A 19443-nucleotide genomic window follows, 5' to 3' on the forward strand; every position below is an offset into this window, starting at 1 on the left:
GAGCAGGCACCAAAACTACATAGAGAAACTCTGTCTCAAAAAAAACAAAAAAAAAAAAAAAAAAGTTAAGAATGAAATCAGCGGAGCCAGGCGGTGGTGGCGCACGCCTTTAATCCCAGCACTCAGGAGGCAGAGGCAGGTGGATCTCTGTGAGTTCAAGGCCAGCCTGGGCTACCAAGTGAGCTCCAGGAAAGGCGCAAAGCTACGTAGAGAAACCCTGTCTCGAAAAAAACAAAAACAAAAACAAAAACAAAAAAAAAAAAGAATGAAATCAGCAAAGGGCTGTAAACTATTTTTTTAAAAAAATACTACATTTAGCCCCAATAAAACACACCCAAGGCCAAAGGCGGGGTGGGGGTGGGGGTTTGGGGTATTAATCGATCTTATGTGAAAGGAATGCTGTCTTAAGTGTCAGAGAGGAATGCTTGTTTTGACATTTGCTCCAAAATCATAAAGGAAAACAACCACTGCCATGGATTACAGATAAACACAACACTGTCCAAAATAAGTGGTGAGGTCAATGTGTAGTACCATTTTTACTTGTAAGTTAACAAACAGCAAAAATTAGAATGGTTCATTTCCCTACAAAGCCAAAATTGTAACCTCTAAGGAAATTCTGGCTTATGATGTAAAGACTCAACCTTAATCAAATCTAAGTTTCAAGCTGCTCCCTTCCCCAGCTCTACAAAAATATATTCTGTAAACACTTGTATTACAAAATAGTTTGTACCATTTTAAAAGAAGCTTGTAGCTTATACTTCCTTTCTCAAGTCCTAACAACTTTAAAAGAACATTGTGATCACCATCATCTACACAGTATAAATGTATTTGCTCTGTCAACACATGCAAACAGGTAACACACCCATCTCTCAAAGCTGAGTTCTGGGTTTGAGCAGATCCACATTTAACTCTCTGGACCCTGCATAGGCTGTTGTGCCAGGAAAGGTTTGCACAACCTTTAGCAGTGCTGGCCTGCGGTGGAAGGCTTTTCCATATACTCACAATAAATTAACAAGCTGTTTATTAGTTTTTCCCAAATTCTCACTATCTAAACTCAGAAACAGGGTTGGTCTGCTTGAATTTTCAAATAAATTTCTTGCTATCCCAACTCACTAGCTAATCCACCAAATTCAGCACCAGGCATAGCATTCCTAGGAAATAAAAGTTTTCTGCTATCCAGGCTTACTTTCTAAAGCTAGACACCCAAAGAAAACCTCAAATAAATGTCCGAATTGGTAGTGTTCAAGTCAATTCAAAGAAGTTAAATGACTTGCTATAAGAGGCTGTATGAACCATAAGACAATTCCACACAATAAAATGAGAAAAAAAGACACCAGTTAGTCAGACTTCCTTAGTAATAGGGCCAAAGTCAGAAACAAAGCCAGGCCCTTAAACAGCTTAAGGGTGAGAAACTACAAAACCCAATAAACATCTCTTGTCACTAAATGAAACTTCCAGTTCTGGGAATGGGTAAAAATCTAACTGAGTTTTTGGCCAAAGGGCACCCAAGGACACCCTCACACAACCAAGCCTATTGCCAAGGTTTCTGGTTGCTCCCCACAAACTGATGATAAGGCCCCATTATTGAAGACAGCGCTTACACACCTTAGTGAACATGGAGAAGTTGAGCTGGTGCCTAACTACTTCATCCCTACTACTAGTGTTCATGATACTGGAAGGTACTCTGCATGCTGCCGGAGGAGAAAGGGAAACACCAACCCAGCTATAAACCCTTTCATCGATAATGGTGAACTGCCTGCAAGAAAATTCATGCAACTGAGGTACAAAGCTTCTAGGAGTAATCAACTAGTATCTGATTGGATTTAAGGCCCACTACATGAGATGGAATCCATACAAGACACTGCTTGGATAGCCAAGAACCTGAGAGGACAAGGATCTAGGGGAAATCCAATTACTACTGTTCTACTAAAGAAATGTAACCAATAAAATGACTCCTAATGATACTCTGCTATTCTCATAGATCAGTGTCTTGTTCAGCCATCATTGTTCTTGCCGCACATGGGAATAAATGCAGAGACCCAAAGCTGCAGAGTAAGAGAACTCAGAACATTCAGTCCTAAAAGGGTTGTCTCCCCTCAGGGCTCAGGGAACACTGCAGAAGAGGAGGCAGAAAGTGGGTAAGAGCCAGAAGGTATGGAGGACACCATGATAACAAAGCCTTCTAAACACAGCAGGATTGAGCATTATGAGACAAAGATCTTCCAAAAACACCATTGAGTTTGTGTTGTGTTACTGGTGGGCATGGGGTCTGTCCTTAATAGTGGTTTGTATACCCAGTGAGAATCCATTGAAGAAAATTTATTTTTCCTTTGTGAGAAGTTATCAACTGAAGATACTGGGTTAGGTATGGGACTTGTGTAAACTCTCCCCTCTCAGTGCTGGGACTCTATCTGGCTTAGACCCACGAAGGCCCTGCACATGCTGCCAGTCTGTGAATTCACATATGCACCAATCCTCCAACTGACAAGCTCTCGCCTAAACCTAAGAGGCCAAGGCTGTGTCCTAATAGGCAACATACTGTCCACACTAAAGGGATTAACTGCTCCCATCCAAGGCTTCATTTAGCCTGTACAAGTGCCAGGATAAGAAACAATACAACTAATTCCTGGCCTCAAACAAACAACACAGCTCTACTTACGTGTTCAGATGCATCAACAATGCTAATCAGCTTGCACTAAAAATACCGTAAGTCCACTATCTACCATTGACTTTATATTTTCATTACACTTACTTTACGACTATATTGAGTTAAAAATATACATACTCTATCATCTTAACTATTTGTCAAAGAAAAATACTTCCACATGTGCAAAAATCCTCAGAGAAGGTGGGTGGACACCTTTACTAATCTACTCAACCTATTCCTGGGATACTCTACAATTCCCTTCCATTCTCAATGTAGTAGGTTCTTTGTTTTGTTTTGTTTTCTTAGACAAGGTCTCACTGTGTAACCCTGGTTGGCCCGGAACTCTCTATATAGACTAGGGTGATCTTGACTTCAAAAAGACCTGCCTGCCTCTGCCTCCTGTACCACACAAGGCCTATAACTTCTACTTATAAAGAAAAAAGAAAAGAAATAAAAACAGGTCACTTGTATTTCTTAATGTAGCTCTGTAGGAGAATTCTTACCTAACAAGCACAGATACACAGGCTCTGGGTTTGATGCACACACACACACATACACATACACACACACACACACACACACACACACACACACACACACACAGTGGGTGAGTGGGGGGTGGGGCAAAAATCTAAAAACTGGAAGCAAGTTTTGAGGTAGCAGAGACCTCTCATACCAACTAACACTTGAGAGGTAGAAAGAGGAGACTCTTGAAAGGACTTTAGGGTATGAATTGAGTTCAAGACTCCCCTGGGTACAAAAAAAAAATAAAGAAAGAGAGGGAGGATAGGAGGGAAGAGGGAAGGAGGGAGGGAAGAAAGGAAAGCAAGCAAGCTGCAAGTAGATCTATCTAAATACATAGTTAGGAAAGATCTCAAGGATATATTATTTGCTGAAAAAGTAATTTACAGAGTTATAAATAAATCACATACACATTAAAAATCAATTAAACCAGTTTTGTTCCCAAACGTCTGTTTCCATGTGTGTTTATTTCTATTTAGTAATAAGTAAAGAGAAAGATTTGATGGAATCTGCACCAAACTATTAACTGCTCAGAAAAATGTGTCTGAAGGAAAACTAAGTTCAAGTATCATACAGTTGCTATTACAGTTCTCAAATGTAACTAACATAACAAAATACAACTAATTTTATTAAGTTTTTGACAGTTCTGGGGACTGAACCTAAGTTCTTGCATATGTCAGGCAAATGGCACAAAGTTATATCCCTAACCCTAAAGTTCGGGGGGGGGGGGGGGCTGTTTAACTTTGTAACCCAAACTAGCTTTGAACCAATGACAATCCTAGAATTAAAGATATGAGCCACCAAAACTGGGTTAAAGTTAAAATATTTTAAATATAAAAATATTACAGACATAGGGCTAGGTATGTGTATGTGTGATTAGCTGGCATGAACACAGTTCTGGCTTTCAGTCCCCAGCACTTGGAAGGTAGAAGCAGGAGAATCACAAGTTCAACAGTTATCTAAGGATGCATAGGGAGTTCAAGGTCAGCCTGGGCGACATGGGACCCTGTCTTTTAAAACACAAAAACAAAACAAGCCAACAAAAACTTAGAGCACTAACTGACCAAAGGAGCACTTTAGGAAACAAATATACTTCTCCCTTTCCTAGTCTTTCAACTGTGAAACATGAGTAGTAAAGACAGCATCTGTTGTAACTGCCTGTGTTGTGTAGGCTGTAAAAATTGGCCATCTGGCTGTACGGGAAGAAATACAACAAAAGTACAAAGGGTACATGTGACCACAGACTGAAACCGCCAGAACAAAGGCACTGGGTATTTGAAGGGGGTAAAAACTTGGTCTAAATGCATGGCTTTTAGGTGTGATTGTTTTAGAATAATGCTTTATGCCATTTCAATGCACAGGAAATTAATACTCCATGCAAAATGTGCGTTCTTTTTAAATGTTGACATGCAAATAAATCCATGTGCATATTAAATGTTTGTAATGTGCTCACTAAGAACACACTAATGAACAGAGCCCAGCAGTCCTAGTGGCATTTCATTTCTTGTATAACATTTTAAATATTCACATTTCAATGTCAATTATTTTTAAATTTTCTCATAGAAAAGACTCTTTCAACATTTTTACCTCTAAGAACACAGCAGTAAACTAAAGATAGCAATAGCTAAGAATAACACCAACAACATCTACCTAAATAAATAATGGCATGTCACAAGAAAAAACAAAAATACAAAAGAATAAAAAAGCATCCAAATTACATCTGTGCAAGTCAGGCTCAACCTAATCTTATCTTAATTCTGCTCTGGTGTCAATTTTTTTTAAATTTATAAACACCACTATATTACAACATAAAATAGAATATTAGTTATCCATAAGGCACGTGGATATCTTATTCCAGAAAGAGATTAAATGTTATACATGAAGTAACAGGTAGCCAAGGTTATTTATTACATCAGTGCTTGTAATAGGAAAAGGCTAGAAACAACTTACTATTCCTTGATAAAGAATGTGTAGTACACAGCATAGAAATAAGGTGTCTTCAGGACTAGAGGAAATCAAATTTGAATGCTGATACAATTTGGGTTCCTTTTTCTTTCCCCATGTCTTGCTTGTCTGTTTTGAGACAAGACCTCAATCTCCACCCTGGGCTGGACTGGAATTCACATGCTGCGGTAATCTTCCTATCCTAGCCTCCTGGGTGCTGGGAAACAGGTTAAAGGCACAACACCTGACTTATTCATCTGCAGATCTGACTTTTCTTGTGCCATGACATTATGCTGGAATTTGAATTTTAATTAAAGACAATCCAAATTTGAACAAAAAGCCTCTAAGGAAAATAAAACAAAGGGAATGTAAAAAAAGTAAGTGTGAGAGCAGGGAAACTGGAGTGAGATGAGACAAGCACCGGCCAGGAAAAGCCTCGGCAACAACGAGAGCTTAGGCACGTAACACAGGATACTGTCACCAGCCAGTTCAAAAACCTCACTGGGTTCTGTGGGAAATTTAAACACTAAGATTTCACTATTTTTACAAAGAGACATACTCACTCCAAGATTTAACCAACACAGACTTGCCAAGACACAAGAATACTTTAGCAGTCAAATATGTACAAAGTAACAGAGATAAAAATTTTCAAATATTATTTTAATTACTGATGTTAGCCTAGCATAATGGCTCATGTCTGTAACTCTAGCATAAGAGGCCAAGACCAACAATTATCACAAGTTCTATCCAGGACTATGTAGTGTATTCCAGGACAGCCTGGGGTACAGAGAGAAACACAGTAATACACACCTGTAATTCCAGTTAGGAGGCAGAGAAGAGAACTGTCATGAATCTGAGACCAGCTTGGTCTTCTGGACAGCCAGGTATATATAGTGAAATCTTGTATCACACACACAAACACAAACACACACACACACACACACACACACACACACCAACTTGTATAACTACCTCTTTACTATAGAAAACCAGAGTGGGATGTGAGGAGGTCTACAAAGACTGAATGCTTTTCAAGGTCCACAAACCAGGTGTGGTAGCCCCAAACTGCCATTCCCAAAACTGGGAGGTTGAGATAACTGGACTGCTAGAGTTCCAAGCTGGGTTCAGCTGTAGTATGAGGTCATGTCTCAAAAACATAAGGGGGGGGGGAGGAGCGGAAAAAGAGAAGGAAAAGGAGAAGAGCAGAGTGAGGGAAGGAGGGACAAGGTAGGGAGGAGAACAAGCATAATTTCCTTAAGGATTTGGAACTGAAACTCATTCACTTAGCAAATACCCAGGGCACAATGTGAGTATTATACTACAAACGGGTATGTGTCAATGAGTGAAAACTCAAGTCTCCAACTTATTGGTTTATTTAAGACATGATCCTCCGGGGGGAAAAAATCTGGAGGCAAAGGAATTATCTTTTGAAATCCTGACCAATGAGACCATAAAGGCATCTACATGGAATATAATTTGTTTTTCCAATTCAATTTTCATTCTTTCTTTCCTTCTTTCTTTTAATCTAAATGATGAAAGAAATATGCAAAGTTTAAGTGACTTGTTCAATCACATTGCCAGTAAAAGAACTACAATGAAAAGCCAAGGCTCCTGAATGCCATTTATGTGAACTGTTGATTCACTAAACTACAGATCAAGGTCACTTGTCATAATACAGCATTTCTTACTTAATAACAAATTCATGGAATCACTTAATTATCTCACAGGCTGAACAATAAATTACTAAAGTCAGTAAGCACATCTGGTTTGTTCTCCACTCAGTTCCCAGCATCAAGGAGTATCTGGACCCTTGGAAGTCCTTTATTTTAATGCTGAAAGTCCATTATGTCTGAAAGTATAAGTCACTATTAAAAATTTTAAAAAGTTAAAAAATTTAAAGACCCCTTGGGAAGCGGGGCTGGAGAGATGGCTTAGGGGTTAAGATTACTGACTGCTCTTCTAGAGGACCTGGGTTCAATTCCCAGAACCCATATGACAGCTCACAACTGTGTATAACTTAAGTTCCAGGGGATTCAATAGCTCCATACAGACATACATGCAGGCAAAATACCAAAGCACATAATATTAAAAGGAAAAAACCCTTCTAGGGAGTAAAGAGGCAGTTTAACAGTAAAGAGCACTTGCTGCTCTCCCAGGGGCCCTTATCAGGGGCCAACAACCACTCTATAACTCCAGCTCCAGGGAATCTGAGGCAGGAACCTGCACTCACATGCATACACTCATATGCAGCACACACAACTACATATAATAATAATAATAATAATAATAATAATAATAATAATAAATCTTTAAAAGATCACTTCTTAACACAGAGCATAAATATGATACTTTAAAATGTAATCGTTCAATTCGTTCAATTTATATTTTTGAAAGCCCAGAATCAGCATAAAGTCAAAATTCAATTCACAAATAAGAATCCTATTTAAAAAAAAAAAAAAATCAAACAAATCTTTTTTTTATTAAAATTACATGCTATAACTAAAATTTCTCTTAGTCATTTCCCTTGCCTGAAAAAGCAACATTTACAACATATACTTTTCTTGGTCAAATTATCAAAATATGGGATTTAGCACAGTATGAATAACATGTTAAAGTTACTTAAAATGTATCATTTTAACCTAGTATAAGAGCTTTTGACACCAAAGTTAGGAAAAATACCATGTATAAAAAGAGACATAAGAGATCCCCATTAGAAATTTATTTTTCTATCATCAGATGTGGCTATAACCCAAAAGTAAGACCTCTCATAGATTCTGGTTACTAAACATTGTAGAGAGTAATTTCAGCTACCAAACATCTTAACTTCCAAATGTGCTTAATATGATGTGATTTCTTTCCAACTATCTTAGCCATGTAACGGTTTTTAATTATTTCTTTTATTTTTTGAGATTATAGTATAATTACATCATCCCCTTTCCTTTCCTTCCTCCAAGCCTCCCATATGCCCTTCCTTGAAAAGAACTTTGTAGAGTGGTACAGACGCTGCCATTGTTCCTAACATTACACAGGCTTTACTCTTCCACAGACGAGTTCCACAGCCAAGGACAGAGATGATAATATTCTAAGCCAGCATTAACTGAACCCCACATTTCTCCAAGATATACTATAAAGCTTAGAAAGATTAAAGTTTATCTGTAAATAAAACACGAATTCTAACTAATAGATACCTACATGTAACTTCCTCGCCAGCCGAAATCTTTCCATAGTAGTACTGACAGGCCTTGTTTTTACAGTGCAGTAAATCCCTAGAAGAGTCCAGGGACAGTGAGGGCACATCTGATTTAGGTCACTGTGCTTTATACAGATGAACTCCTCTAAGTTGCTTTTATGGCACAGCCAATCACTGTCTTCTATGTTACCTAATCTTCCAAGCTGATAACTACAACTTAGAAAGAAAGGGTCAGGGCACTAGCCAGATCTGAACTGTAACAAACACATTTAGAAATACTGAAAGAAGCCAGGTGTTTCTGCAATCCCTGCACTTGGGAGATGGAGGCAAGAAGACCAAGAATTCATAAGGCCAGCGTCTACTACATGGTGAGTTCACGGCCAGCTGGGGAGAGTGCCATGAAACTTTATCTTTAAAACAAAGTATAGGGAAGAGAAGGGGGGGGGGGCAAGAAAGGAAAGATGAACTGAAAGAATGAAGCAATCAAGTTTAAAGAAAGTCTTTCGACAACATTAAACCAAAGAAAGCATAGTCTAAGTATCCTGTGTGTGGATATTTAAGTGTATTGTGTACCTTACTGTACTTTTCAGTAAGCTAAACTTAATTGCAGCACAACCTAAATGAAATGATGTTATTCAGAGAGATCTTGTTTTTGAGGATTACTAAATTTATATCACATTACCTCCAACTACATTACTAATAGAATTGATAGTAATCCTATAATCTCTAACAACTTGAAGGGAAGACAAAAAATAAGCAACATAGCTCCAGCACCTGACCAGGACCCTTCCTTTTTACTGGAAACTTCAAGGGGCTTTTGTTACTAAGAGTTACATCTACTTCTACCATAGTAGAATTAAAACTCAAAAAACTAAAGAGTTTATTTAGAAAACAATAAAAAAGAATACATGGTAACTTATGTAACACCTTAATGAAAATAAGTATATCAAAACAATCCCAACTTCATTGAGGATAACTTTGTGTTTTTGTTTGATTGAAACAAGTTCTCCCTATGTAGTCTAGGCTGGCCTGAAACTTGTAATCCTCAGTCTCCCAAGTGCTGGGATGATAATGGTATGCCATCACACACAGCAAATATTCTTCTCAATTAACAGTGGAAACTCCTCTTTAACACCAATTCAACTCAAATCATTTCTGTAAAGTTAGCTGCAATGTGAAACCTGAAACAAATTTCAAATGAATATTCCGTATACAGTTATCCAAACCCATTTGTATATGTATTCGTGTCTTCTTTTTAGTTTTGTATTGTTTTTCTGTATGTATTCATGTCTTCTTTTTAGCTTTGTTGTGTGTGTGTCCGTGAGAATGGGGAAACAGACAAAGTCCCTCATTAAATGGAGTTTGCCATTTTGAATAGACTGGATGGCCAGTGAACCTCCAAAGATCTACCAGGCTCTGGATACTAGCACTAGAGTCACAGGTACACACCAGCTCTGGTTTTTTTTTGTTATTTTTTTTTTGTTGTTGTTGTTGTTGTTTTGTTTTGTTTTGTTTTTTTTGTGGGTGCTGAGGACCCAAACTCAGGTTTTCATGTTTGCAAAGCTACCCACTGAACAATCTCCTCAACCAATTTTCCTTTTTGAAACAAGGAATTCTACAGACTAGAATGCTAGAAGTCACAGAAATCTTCCTTATTCAACTTCCCAAGTGCCTCCACTCTGGTTTTTGTAATTTGAATGGTTATCATATGGAATATTAGTGTCTTTCTAAATGTCGTATTTCATGACATGGTAAGAAAAATAACAACTCACATGTGTCAATAAAACCATCACTATGTGTGGTTAAGACCAAGTACTGAGAAATATCAGCGTCAGGAGGCTGGTAGACACAGGTTTTCCAAAGTCCTTTTTGCCTGATAGCCCAGATTGTTTATTATTACTACTTAAAAACCACACACACACACACACACACACAATCATTGTCTTATTGAAAGTGAAAGGCTCTCTTCATTTATGTTTGAGGAAACATCTATTATATGCCATACTGTCAGCTGTAAGTGCTACATGAGAAAATAATAAAAGAGGTGATCAGCATGCATAAAGGCCCTATATCAGTTCTCAGCCCCAAGTACACAAATTCACTCACTGATCCATACACTCTTCTGTTGTAGAATATTATTTTAAGGTGTGTTACTTTTGTTTATGTTGCATTTGTTTAACTCTGTGAAGCTGTGTTACTGTGCCTGTCTAAAACACCCGGTGGTCTAATAAAGATCTGAACAGCCAATAGCAAGGTAGGAGAAAGGATAAGCAGGGCTGGCAGGCAGAGATAATATACAGAAGAAGATCAAGGAATGAGAGAGGAAGGAGGAGGACATCAGGGGCCAGCCACATAGCTACACAACCAGCAATGAAGTAAGAATAAGACTTACAGAAATAAAAGAAAGATAAAAGCCCAGAGGCAAAACGTAGACAAGATAATTTAAAGTTAAGGAAAGCTGGCTAGAAATAAGCCAAGCTATGGCCGGGTATTTATAAAGATAAGCCTCCGTGTGTGATTTATTTAGGAGCTGGGGATACAGTCGGTTCAGCAATTAAGAGCAGTTGTAGCTCTTCCAGAGGACCCAAGTTCAAATCCCAGCACCTATGTTAGACAGCTTACAACAACTTGTAACTACAGCTCCAAGAGATGATACCTTCCTCTAATCCCTTCAGACAAGCCCCCCGACCCACACACAAGTTTAAAATAAAAAGTCAAATTAGACCTGCACAAGAGCAAGCCAATTAGCATTCCAGCAATGATGGAGAAGGTTCATGAGATTCAACACCAAGCTGAGGATCAGGAGAAGAGGAATCATTTTTCTTCTGGATACAGCAATACTAGGTCTCCCATGCTCAAGTGGGTGGCACCACACCCACACAGGTGCCTGCAGCACTAACTGGACTCAATGGTTATAAAAAAAAAAAAAAAGAGGAAAAGGACGAGGAGAACATGAAGGTGAAGGAAGGAAGAAGTCCCAGGAAGGTACAGAGGAAGTTGGAGGGAAATCGGTATTAAGATATGAAATTGGCTCACTGGTTAGAAACACTGGCCAAGGGGTTGGGGATTTAGCTCAGTGGTAGAGCGCTTGCCTAGCAAGCACAAGGCCTTGGGTTCGGCCCTTAGCTCCAGAAAATTTAAAAAAAAAGAAAAGAAAAAAGAAAAAAGAACAAACAAAAAAAATACACTGGCCAAGCAAGGCTAATGACCAGAGTCCAGATACCAGCAACCACATAACAAGCTGGATGTTCAGTGCATCCCTGAGGCCCCAGCACCAAGGACAGGTGAACAAAGAATAGTCACTGGGGCTTGCTGGCTTCTAAGCTAGAAGCTGGGGGTGTGGGAGATGCAGGACACACAGTTCCAGGTTCAGGGAAGGAAGGAAGGCTGGCTTCCATGTATACACACAGACACAAACACATTAGTATACCCCATATTCAGACACATATACACACAAATAACAACAACAACAACCAAGTCAAAATATGGGTTGGGGAGATAGCTTAGTAAATAAAATGCTTTCTGCAAAAGTGGGGAGCCCTGAGTTTAAATTCCCAGCAGCCACATAAAAGCCACGCAAGCATGGCAGCTGCCTGTAATTCCAGTAGCAGAGAGAAGTGATAGGGGATCCCTGGAGTCAAGCTGATAGCTAGACTAGCCACAAAGGCAACTTCAAGTTTAGCAAGAAACTTTGCCTCAATAAAGAAACTGAAGAGCAATTAGGAAAACACTTGACATCAACTTTGGGCCTCTGCATGCACACCCAATACACATGTGAACATGTGTACATACATGTGTACATACATACATACATACATATGCACACATGTAAAAAAAAAGTCAAATACGGTTGGGTATGGTGGTGTATGTTTGTCACCCCAACATGAAGAAGAACAGTAAATTCGTGGCCAACCTGGGCAAAAATGTGTGTATGTGTGTGTGTGTGTGTGTGTGTGTGTGTGTGTGTGTGTGTGGTTTAATATAGTAAACTATGATAAACTTACTCTGTCTTCCCTCTTTTGACACTTTTGTTCTCTTGCTCTATGACTCTTGAATCAAATCCTTTAGGACAGGGACACTAAACCTTAGTGTTAATGACATTTTGGCCTATGTACTACTTTGTCTTAGCAGGCTGTACAACTGGTAGGTCATCACATATTAAGTCTTTACTTAACAGATGTCAGAAGCACACACACACACACACACACCAAAGTTAGGATAAACTAAAATATCCACAGATGCTGCCAAATGTCCACTAGAAGGGAAAAAGATACCTTGGGCCCAACCACAATGATATCTATTGCTTTGGAAATAACCAGGGAGCACTACTAATTTTAAAGAACCTGAAGAAAAAAATTTAAATCTACCTGGTTCCATCTCAGCAACAATATGAAGATGTGTAAAATCAAACATAAAGCAAAGCCTTCATCCTTTCACAAAAACTGACCTAAACACATCTTGAACTTAAAGAGTTGTACTGAATATACTTGTTTTCCAGGGCACAGAAATATAAATGCACATAAATGTTATTCTGTATTCCTATTGCTATTTCCATAAAATACTTTTAAATCCACAAAAGGGAGCTGAAAAACATTTTTCTATGTGCTTCCAAATGTTACAGAACAAGTCTTTGGGCCTTAGTCTATTGAACTTTCACATATGAAAACGGCTGTCAAAACCAGAGCGCTTCTACACTCATCCCACAGACCTACTAAACATACTGTAAAGTCATTAGCTCTTGGCTCTGCACTTTTGTTTGTTTGGTTTGGTTTTGGGTTTGAGTCAATGTTGCTACGCAGACCATGCAGAACTCAAACTGCTAAGTTATATTGAAGATATGTTGAATTCTAAGACAGGAGTGCATATTTGTAACCCTAACACTGTGGAGGCTGAAGCAGGAGGACCATTGCTAATTCAGTCATTAAAAGTACCAAGACGAGCCGGGCAGTGGTGGTGCACGCCTTTAATCCCAGCACTCGGGAGGCAGAGGCAGGTGGATCTCTGTGAGTTCGATGCCAGCTTGGTCTACAGAGTGAGTTCCAGGAAAGGCGCAAAGCTACACAGAGAAACTGTCTCAAAAAACAAAAAAGTACCAGGACAGCCAGGGCTACAAAGGGAAGATTTAAACTTAAATGACATTCTCTTCTCTACATTTACCTCAGTAAATAAGACACTCTTATTTGGCTGCTTAGTAGAAACATGACTACTACCCAGTGCTTTTCTATGACTTTAGTCAAGTGCCAAGTCCAGCTGATTCAGCTGCCTATGGATCTTACGGCAGCCTGCTTCTCTTTTTACTTTCTCTGATCATCACAGCTCAAGCCTCTATCTTCACTGGCCTGGAAAACATGGTAACTTTCTCGTTGGCTTCCAGCTTCCACGTAACTGTCTCTAGAGTTGTCTGGAGGAGACAGTACCGACTGTTCCCCCATTTAATATCCACAGCTCTCAGAAAGAATCCAAGCCAAAGGTCTACCTTACTTCCCTTCTCCAACACCGCCTGTGGTCTACTTTGCTACTTATGTGTACGTATGTTCTGCCTACATTTATGTCTGTGAACCACATGCATGCCTGGATCCCATGTAGGCCAGATGTGTCCGACCCTCGGGAACAGAAGGATGTGCCTGGAAGAGCACCAAGTGCTCTTTAACACCGAGCCGTCTGCCCAGCCCGTGCCCCCCCGCCGTCCCCCCCCCCCCCCCCCCCCGTCCCCGTCCCCGTCCCCGTCCAACTCCTCAAACCCTCTCAACTCATTTCAGAGACTGAACACACTAAACCGAACAACTGGCTCTGGGAATAGTGTACGTCTGCTCCTTGGTAAATGTTGTTAGATAAGAGTGAAAAGGGGAATAAAGTTTATTGTTGAAGAAAATGAATTCTATTCATTTCTTCTTAGAAATAGATACCCATTTTATAGTTCCTATTGATTTTCTAAATGAGTAACCTCACCTGCATTCACATTCCCAAAGACTTTATTAAATTCCTCTTTTATTATACCATTCTCCCATTTTATTCTTTATGAATTCTTTGGAGACAGAGCCTCACTCTGTAGCCCAGATTGGCCTCAAGCTGGCAATCTTCCTGGCTCGGTCCTGTTTCCTTTCCTATTCTTTAACTCTTGTCTGTTTACTCTCATAAAATTGCCACTGTGTAAACAAATGAGGAGGGGCAAGAAATCATCTAGACCCAAATCTTTGGTCCAATGACCTCCAAGTTGTTTTTCTTTACCTCCTTATTTCCTCTAAGTATTAATTCTGTTACAATCGTTAAGGTCCCACACATGCTAGGAAAGACTAGTCCTGAGCTATATAAACCTGCCTCCTTTTTACATTTTGTTATGAGACAGGGGTCTCAATAAGTTCCCCAGAGTGAACTTAAACTCACTCTTGATCCTAAATGGGGATTCAACTTGTGATGTTCCTGCCTTAGCCTCCCAAATAGCTGGGATTACAGGTCTATACCACCAGACCCAGTCAGGAGGTATTTATTCTTATCTACCAAAAAAAAAAAAAAAAAGTATTGTTAGAGAATATGGAAAATACTGGGAATATGTTTGGGATCTCTGTACTTTGGAGAATGGTAAGTTAAATACCTAATCAAGTATTTGCTAAAATTGTTTAATAAATGTACTTAAAAGTTTAGTTTGTATTCTGTTCAGCATAGGCACTGTTGTACTATGAAGTAATTTTCATTTGAATATGAGTTGTTGAAATAAATATCCAAAAGAAGCGTCAAAGAGTAGCATTCAAAATGCAGGCAACAAGCATTTGCTATAAATGGTAAAGACCTGCCAGTTGACCTGCATAGCAATTTAGCAATGCTTTAATCTGTATTCTTATATTATTGCTATTTCATAATTGGTATTTCTTATCTCAGTAAGAAAACAGAAATTCTGTGAGGCTACTAAGCAGGCTTCTCTTGGTTTCTCTATTAAACTTTGTTTAAACTTCCCAGATTCTTTCTGAAAGTACATAGAGTTCTCTTTGGGATCCAAGAAATAATGACCAAACACTACAGGACAACTAGGAAAGGCCTCAGGGAAGAGCTGCCTCTAACCTTCTCATCTCTGTCATGTATTTCTTTCTCAGGTCCACCAGAAATCACTGTCTGCACTGGCTCCAGCTTCCTGTTTCTCATCAGAGGCTCTACTTTGGATCCTTCTAAATAAGGTTAAGACTACAGATTTTAATTAAACAGATTAGTCAAATAACTGCATTGTAATAGAATGCATAAAGCCAGCAGGGCAATCATACCTGTAATCCAGCACTTAAAAGTTGCAGCAGGCAGGAGAATACAAAGGTGTGTTGGCTGCCGGGAGCCACCTGGTGGTGATAAGACTGTCTGAAGCTATGAATGTGTTGCCTGGGTTGTGCTGTCTCTGAATTTTGTCTTATTTTGAAACAGTCTGTAGAACTTAAAATCATTTCTCAAATTCTCTATTTCTGAAAAAAACAGCTAGACAAAATAAAAAGTTGAATGAGGGTTAAATTTATTCTGAAAGAATCCCAAATTCTTAGCAAAAGGGAAACTAAGTCTCCCAAATGCAAAAATAATCTCAAGGAAAACTGTAACCTGCAGGTATGAAATGCAAAAATACCCAAGGGAGCTCCTCCTGACAACTGGAAGTAGGTAAGATCACCCCATTCTTCCTAATAGGCCCCCACTGAGGAGTGCACTATGAGGCTAGGGGGCAATTGTAGTCATAAAGATTGTCCACAAACCCCAAATCATAAAATTAAAAGCAGATGAGGAGCAAAGGTTCCTACCATATAGTAATTCTTAAAGATGGACTAGAAATAGCACATTTCAACACTTCCAGAACAGTGTAACAGCTGTCATCTGAACTTGGAAATCCTTCTTGTCATTAGTCATTTTTATAATCATGTACATGAAAAACCCATGGTTTCCATAAAGCAAAAACCACACAAGGAGTAGCAAACAAGTAAAATACATAATTTCCCAAAACTTAAAAATATCTAAAACTGGTGAAAACTGATTTCTATGTTCCTGGTGTTCAAAACTTATCACCTGCTTAAATAAAGCCTTACCTCTAGTTAAATTAAGGACAGGGCTCAAGTGGCTAGTCTGAGATCCCAGATCAGGAAGGGCTGTAGGGAAGTACTGAACTCCTGGACAGCCTGGGCAATAAAGTAGCAAAATTCATCTCAAAACACAAACAGAAAATGAAACGCCCTCAGAGTATGTGGGCACTTGCTACAATTCCAACACTCAGGAAGATTATGTCCAAGTTCACAGCTAGCCTGAGCTACAAAATAAGTGACTATCTCACAAACACAACAAAAAAGAACCTTTAGTGGGTTTTGTTACTTTATCTAAGGGGTTGTGTCATCTCTGAACATACACTAAGGCTTATATTGAAAAACAAATATAAAAATACTTTCTTGAAAAGAAAAATAACTTCAAAAGATGGAAAAATGATCTTTTCCCCAATGTTAACTTTAAAAACTTGGTAAACAGTGGCCCCCATAATAAAATCAGGAACGCAATATGACCTGTGTCCCCTACAACTGTGTCCCTGTAATTTCAGCAAATGCCAATTCACCTGGATTATTTGTTGAGTTTATTTCTCAGGATGTTGGAGATCTAATTGCAGTCCCTTAAGCACCTTGAGCAAGTGTTTTTCCACTGAGTTACACACATCCCTAGCCTTTGAACTTAAAAAATTGTGACTATTTTATTCATAACTTAAATGACTTAAAACGTTTAATAACTTTGATATATATATATATATATATATGGATCTTAAGTACATTATAGATAACTTAAAAACCATTATGAATTTCAATTAAAAGGTAAGTATTTTCACAAGGGGAAAGTCTAGGTTTATAACAGTGTATCCACCATCTAGGCATGGTGGCACACCTGTAATTACAGCATTCAGAAGTCAGAAAAGGTCGTCTAAAGTCGAAGGTCAGCCAAACCATCTCAGAAAGAAAGGAACAAAGTCATATTGTACATCACTGTCCTGGCTTGCTTTCTACTGTGATAAAGACCATGACCAAAACAACTTAGGGGAAACGGCTTACTTTAGCTTATAGCCATCAAGAGAAACCCAGGCAGGAACCTGCAGTCAAGAACTGAAGCAGAGGCCATGGAGGATATGACTTACTACTGGCTTGCTCTCCATGGTTTGCTCAACTGACTTTTTTATACAAGCCAGGACCACCTGTGCAGGGGTGGCACTGCCCACAGTGAACGGAACCATACCACAGAAACCATTAATCAAGAAAATGCCTCACAGCCATGTCTGCAGGCCAGTCTGATGGAGGCACTTTCTCAATTGATGTTTCTTTTCCTCAGATGACTCTAGTCTGTGTCAAGTTGACAAAAAATAAGCAGTACAATCACCAAACTGTTACTTCCTTATACCCAAGCCATTGCATTTTAAATAGTGCCCCTAACCTTTCCTTTACACTTCACTGACTCGAATTCCTGGGTAGAATGTAAACAGATTAGAAAGAACATCAGTAACTACAAACTCCAATTTCTAAAGGATAAATGAACTCAGTACACAATTAGGTAGGTGTTATGCAGCTCGCTGTATTAGTTATGAATTCGGTACATAATTAGGTAGGAGTTATGCAATTCATTAATATTAGTTATGATTTTTGAGCTTATATACTATATAAACTATAGCATCGATGAAGTACCTTCACAACATGAAAATTAGGTAATTCATATGTTAGAAGATTCTATTAACACCTCTCATGAAGTAATGTCAACTCATGGCATAAATCATCTGCTGGGCATGACGAGAGACTAAGGAAGGAGGATAGAGATTCTGTTCATGAACAATGCCGTCTGAGGCCAGCCTGGGCTACGTAGTGAGATGCCCAATCTCAGAAAGAGGGGGCTGGGGGAGAAGATGAGAGGGGAGAAGGAGAGAGGTATGGAGAGGAGGGAAGAAGGAGGAATTAGAAGCTGGTGTGGTGGTGCATATATGTAGGCAAGAAAATTGCCTTAGTTTGAGGTCAGCAGTAAGTTCAAGGTCAGCCTAGGCTCAAAATTTTTTTCTGCTATGTGTAAACATAAAAATTATTTATATAAAAAAGATGGATGATAGTGGCAAATGCCTTTAATCCCAGCACTGAGGAGGCAGAGGGCAGCTGGATCTCTGTGAGTTCATGGCCAGCCCGGTCTACAGAGCGAGATCCAGGACAGCCAAGGCTACACAATGAAACCCTGTCTTTAAACAACAACAAAAGTAAAATAAAATAAAAAAACACCCTGTGTCTTTTGTCATAGGTATGAAAACAATTCGCTGTGAAGCTCTGCTCCCTCCCCTCACTCTCGCTGCTCACACTCTTCCTCTCTAGGGATGTATGCCATTTTCCTCTTTAGCTCTCCAGTGTATTTAGATACATATTCTTACTCTTCCCTTAGAGAAGTCTCTGCAATCAGTTAGATCCAGCGACCTCTCTATCAGTACAAAGAACCATCCTCACTCTTCAGCCACCTGTTAGATGGCATGAGGTGGATATCCTGTAATTAACTCTACCTGTGCCACACAAGGAGGTTGCTTCCGAAATTGTTTTTATTTAAGATAGTGTATTCCGATGTAGTCCAAAATCACAGCCAATGGCCTGCCTCAGTTTCCCAGATGGTATGATTGCAAGAAGCAACTTTGAAAATGACACAATTTTCAATCTTTCCTATACAGTAACTAACACAGAGAAAAGTCTCTCTTATACAGGTTTACATAGCCGGTGTCACAGGATTTGCTTTTCTAAAGATCCATGACATATATTAGTGATCTGGTGTTCATGTTTTCTAAGAACCACTGAATGTGGCTGTATTCTCTCAAAGTTTAATATACTTATCTATTACAGGATTTCTCAAGAGTCTTTAATGTATTGTTATGTATTACAAATTTCTAAAAAGTCTGTGTGACATCTCTCAAACTTATTTGACTACAAATTGTTCTTTCACAGACTCTCCTATAGACTTTAGAATCTGAGAAATGAATTGCAAATGTATGTTATGGAGGTGGATGCAGAAATTTCTAACAATTATTTAAGCAAACTATAAGCCTATGAATTTTTAAAGACATGTAGTCAAACTGAGTTAACTTTTAGGATATGTTCTTTAGCTGTCTTCTGGACTCCTTTGAGATTTCAAA

The 19443-nt window shown here is 38.9% G+C and overlaps 1 protein-coding gene across 8 annotated transcripts in view; it reads right to left on the reverse strand.

Moving 5' to 3' along the window:
- Positions 1–19443, reverse strand: part of Slc4a7 (solute carrier family 4 member 7) — a 94164-nt gene that overhangs the window by 68722 nt on the left and 5999 nt on the right. For 2 of the 8 annotated variants that reach the window (XM_042284376.2, XM_042284375.2), the window contains exon 1: positions 15557–15765. The exons of 3 other annotated variants lie outside the window; for them this stretch is intronic. In XM_042284376.2, the coding sequence (XP_042140310.1) occupies positions 15557–15727 (171 nt within the window). In that variant the 5' untranslated portion in view covers positions 15728–15765. Of the gene's footprint in view, positions 1–15556; positions 15770–19443 lie in introns of those variants that run through there. 3 more of the 8 variants (XM_042284374.2, XM_042284373.2, XM_042284377.2) reach the window with 3 other exon arrangements.

This window comes from Peromyscus maniculatus, chromosome 9 (assembly GCF_049852395.1).
Source record: "Peromyscus maniculatus bairdii isolate BWxNUB_F1_BW_parent chromosome 9, HU_Pman_BW_mat_3.1, whole genome shotgun sequence".
NCBI classification, from domain to species: Eukaryota; Metazoa; Chordata; class Mammalia; order Rodentia; family Cricetidae; genus Peromyscus; species Peromyscus maniculatus.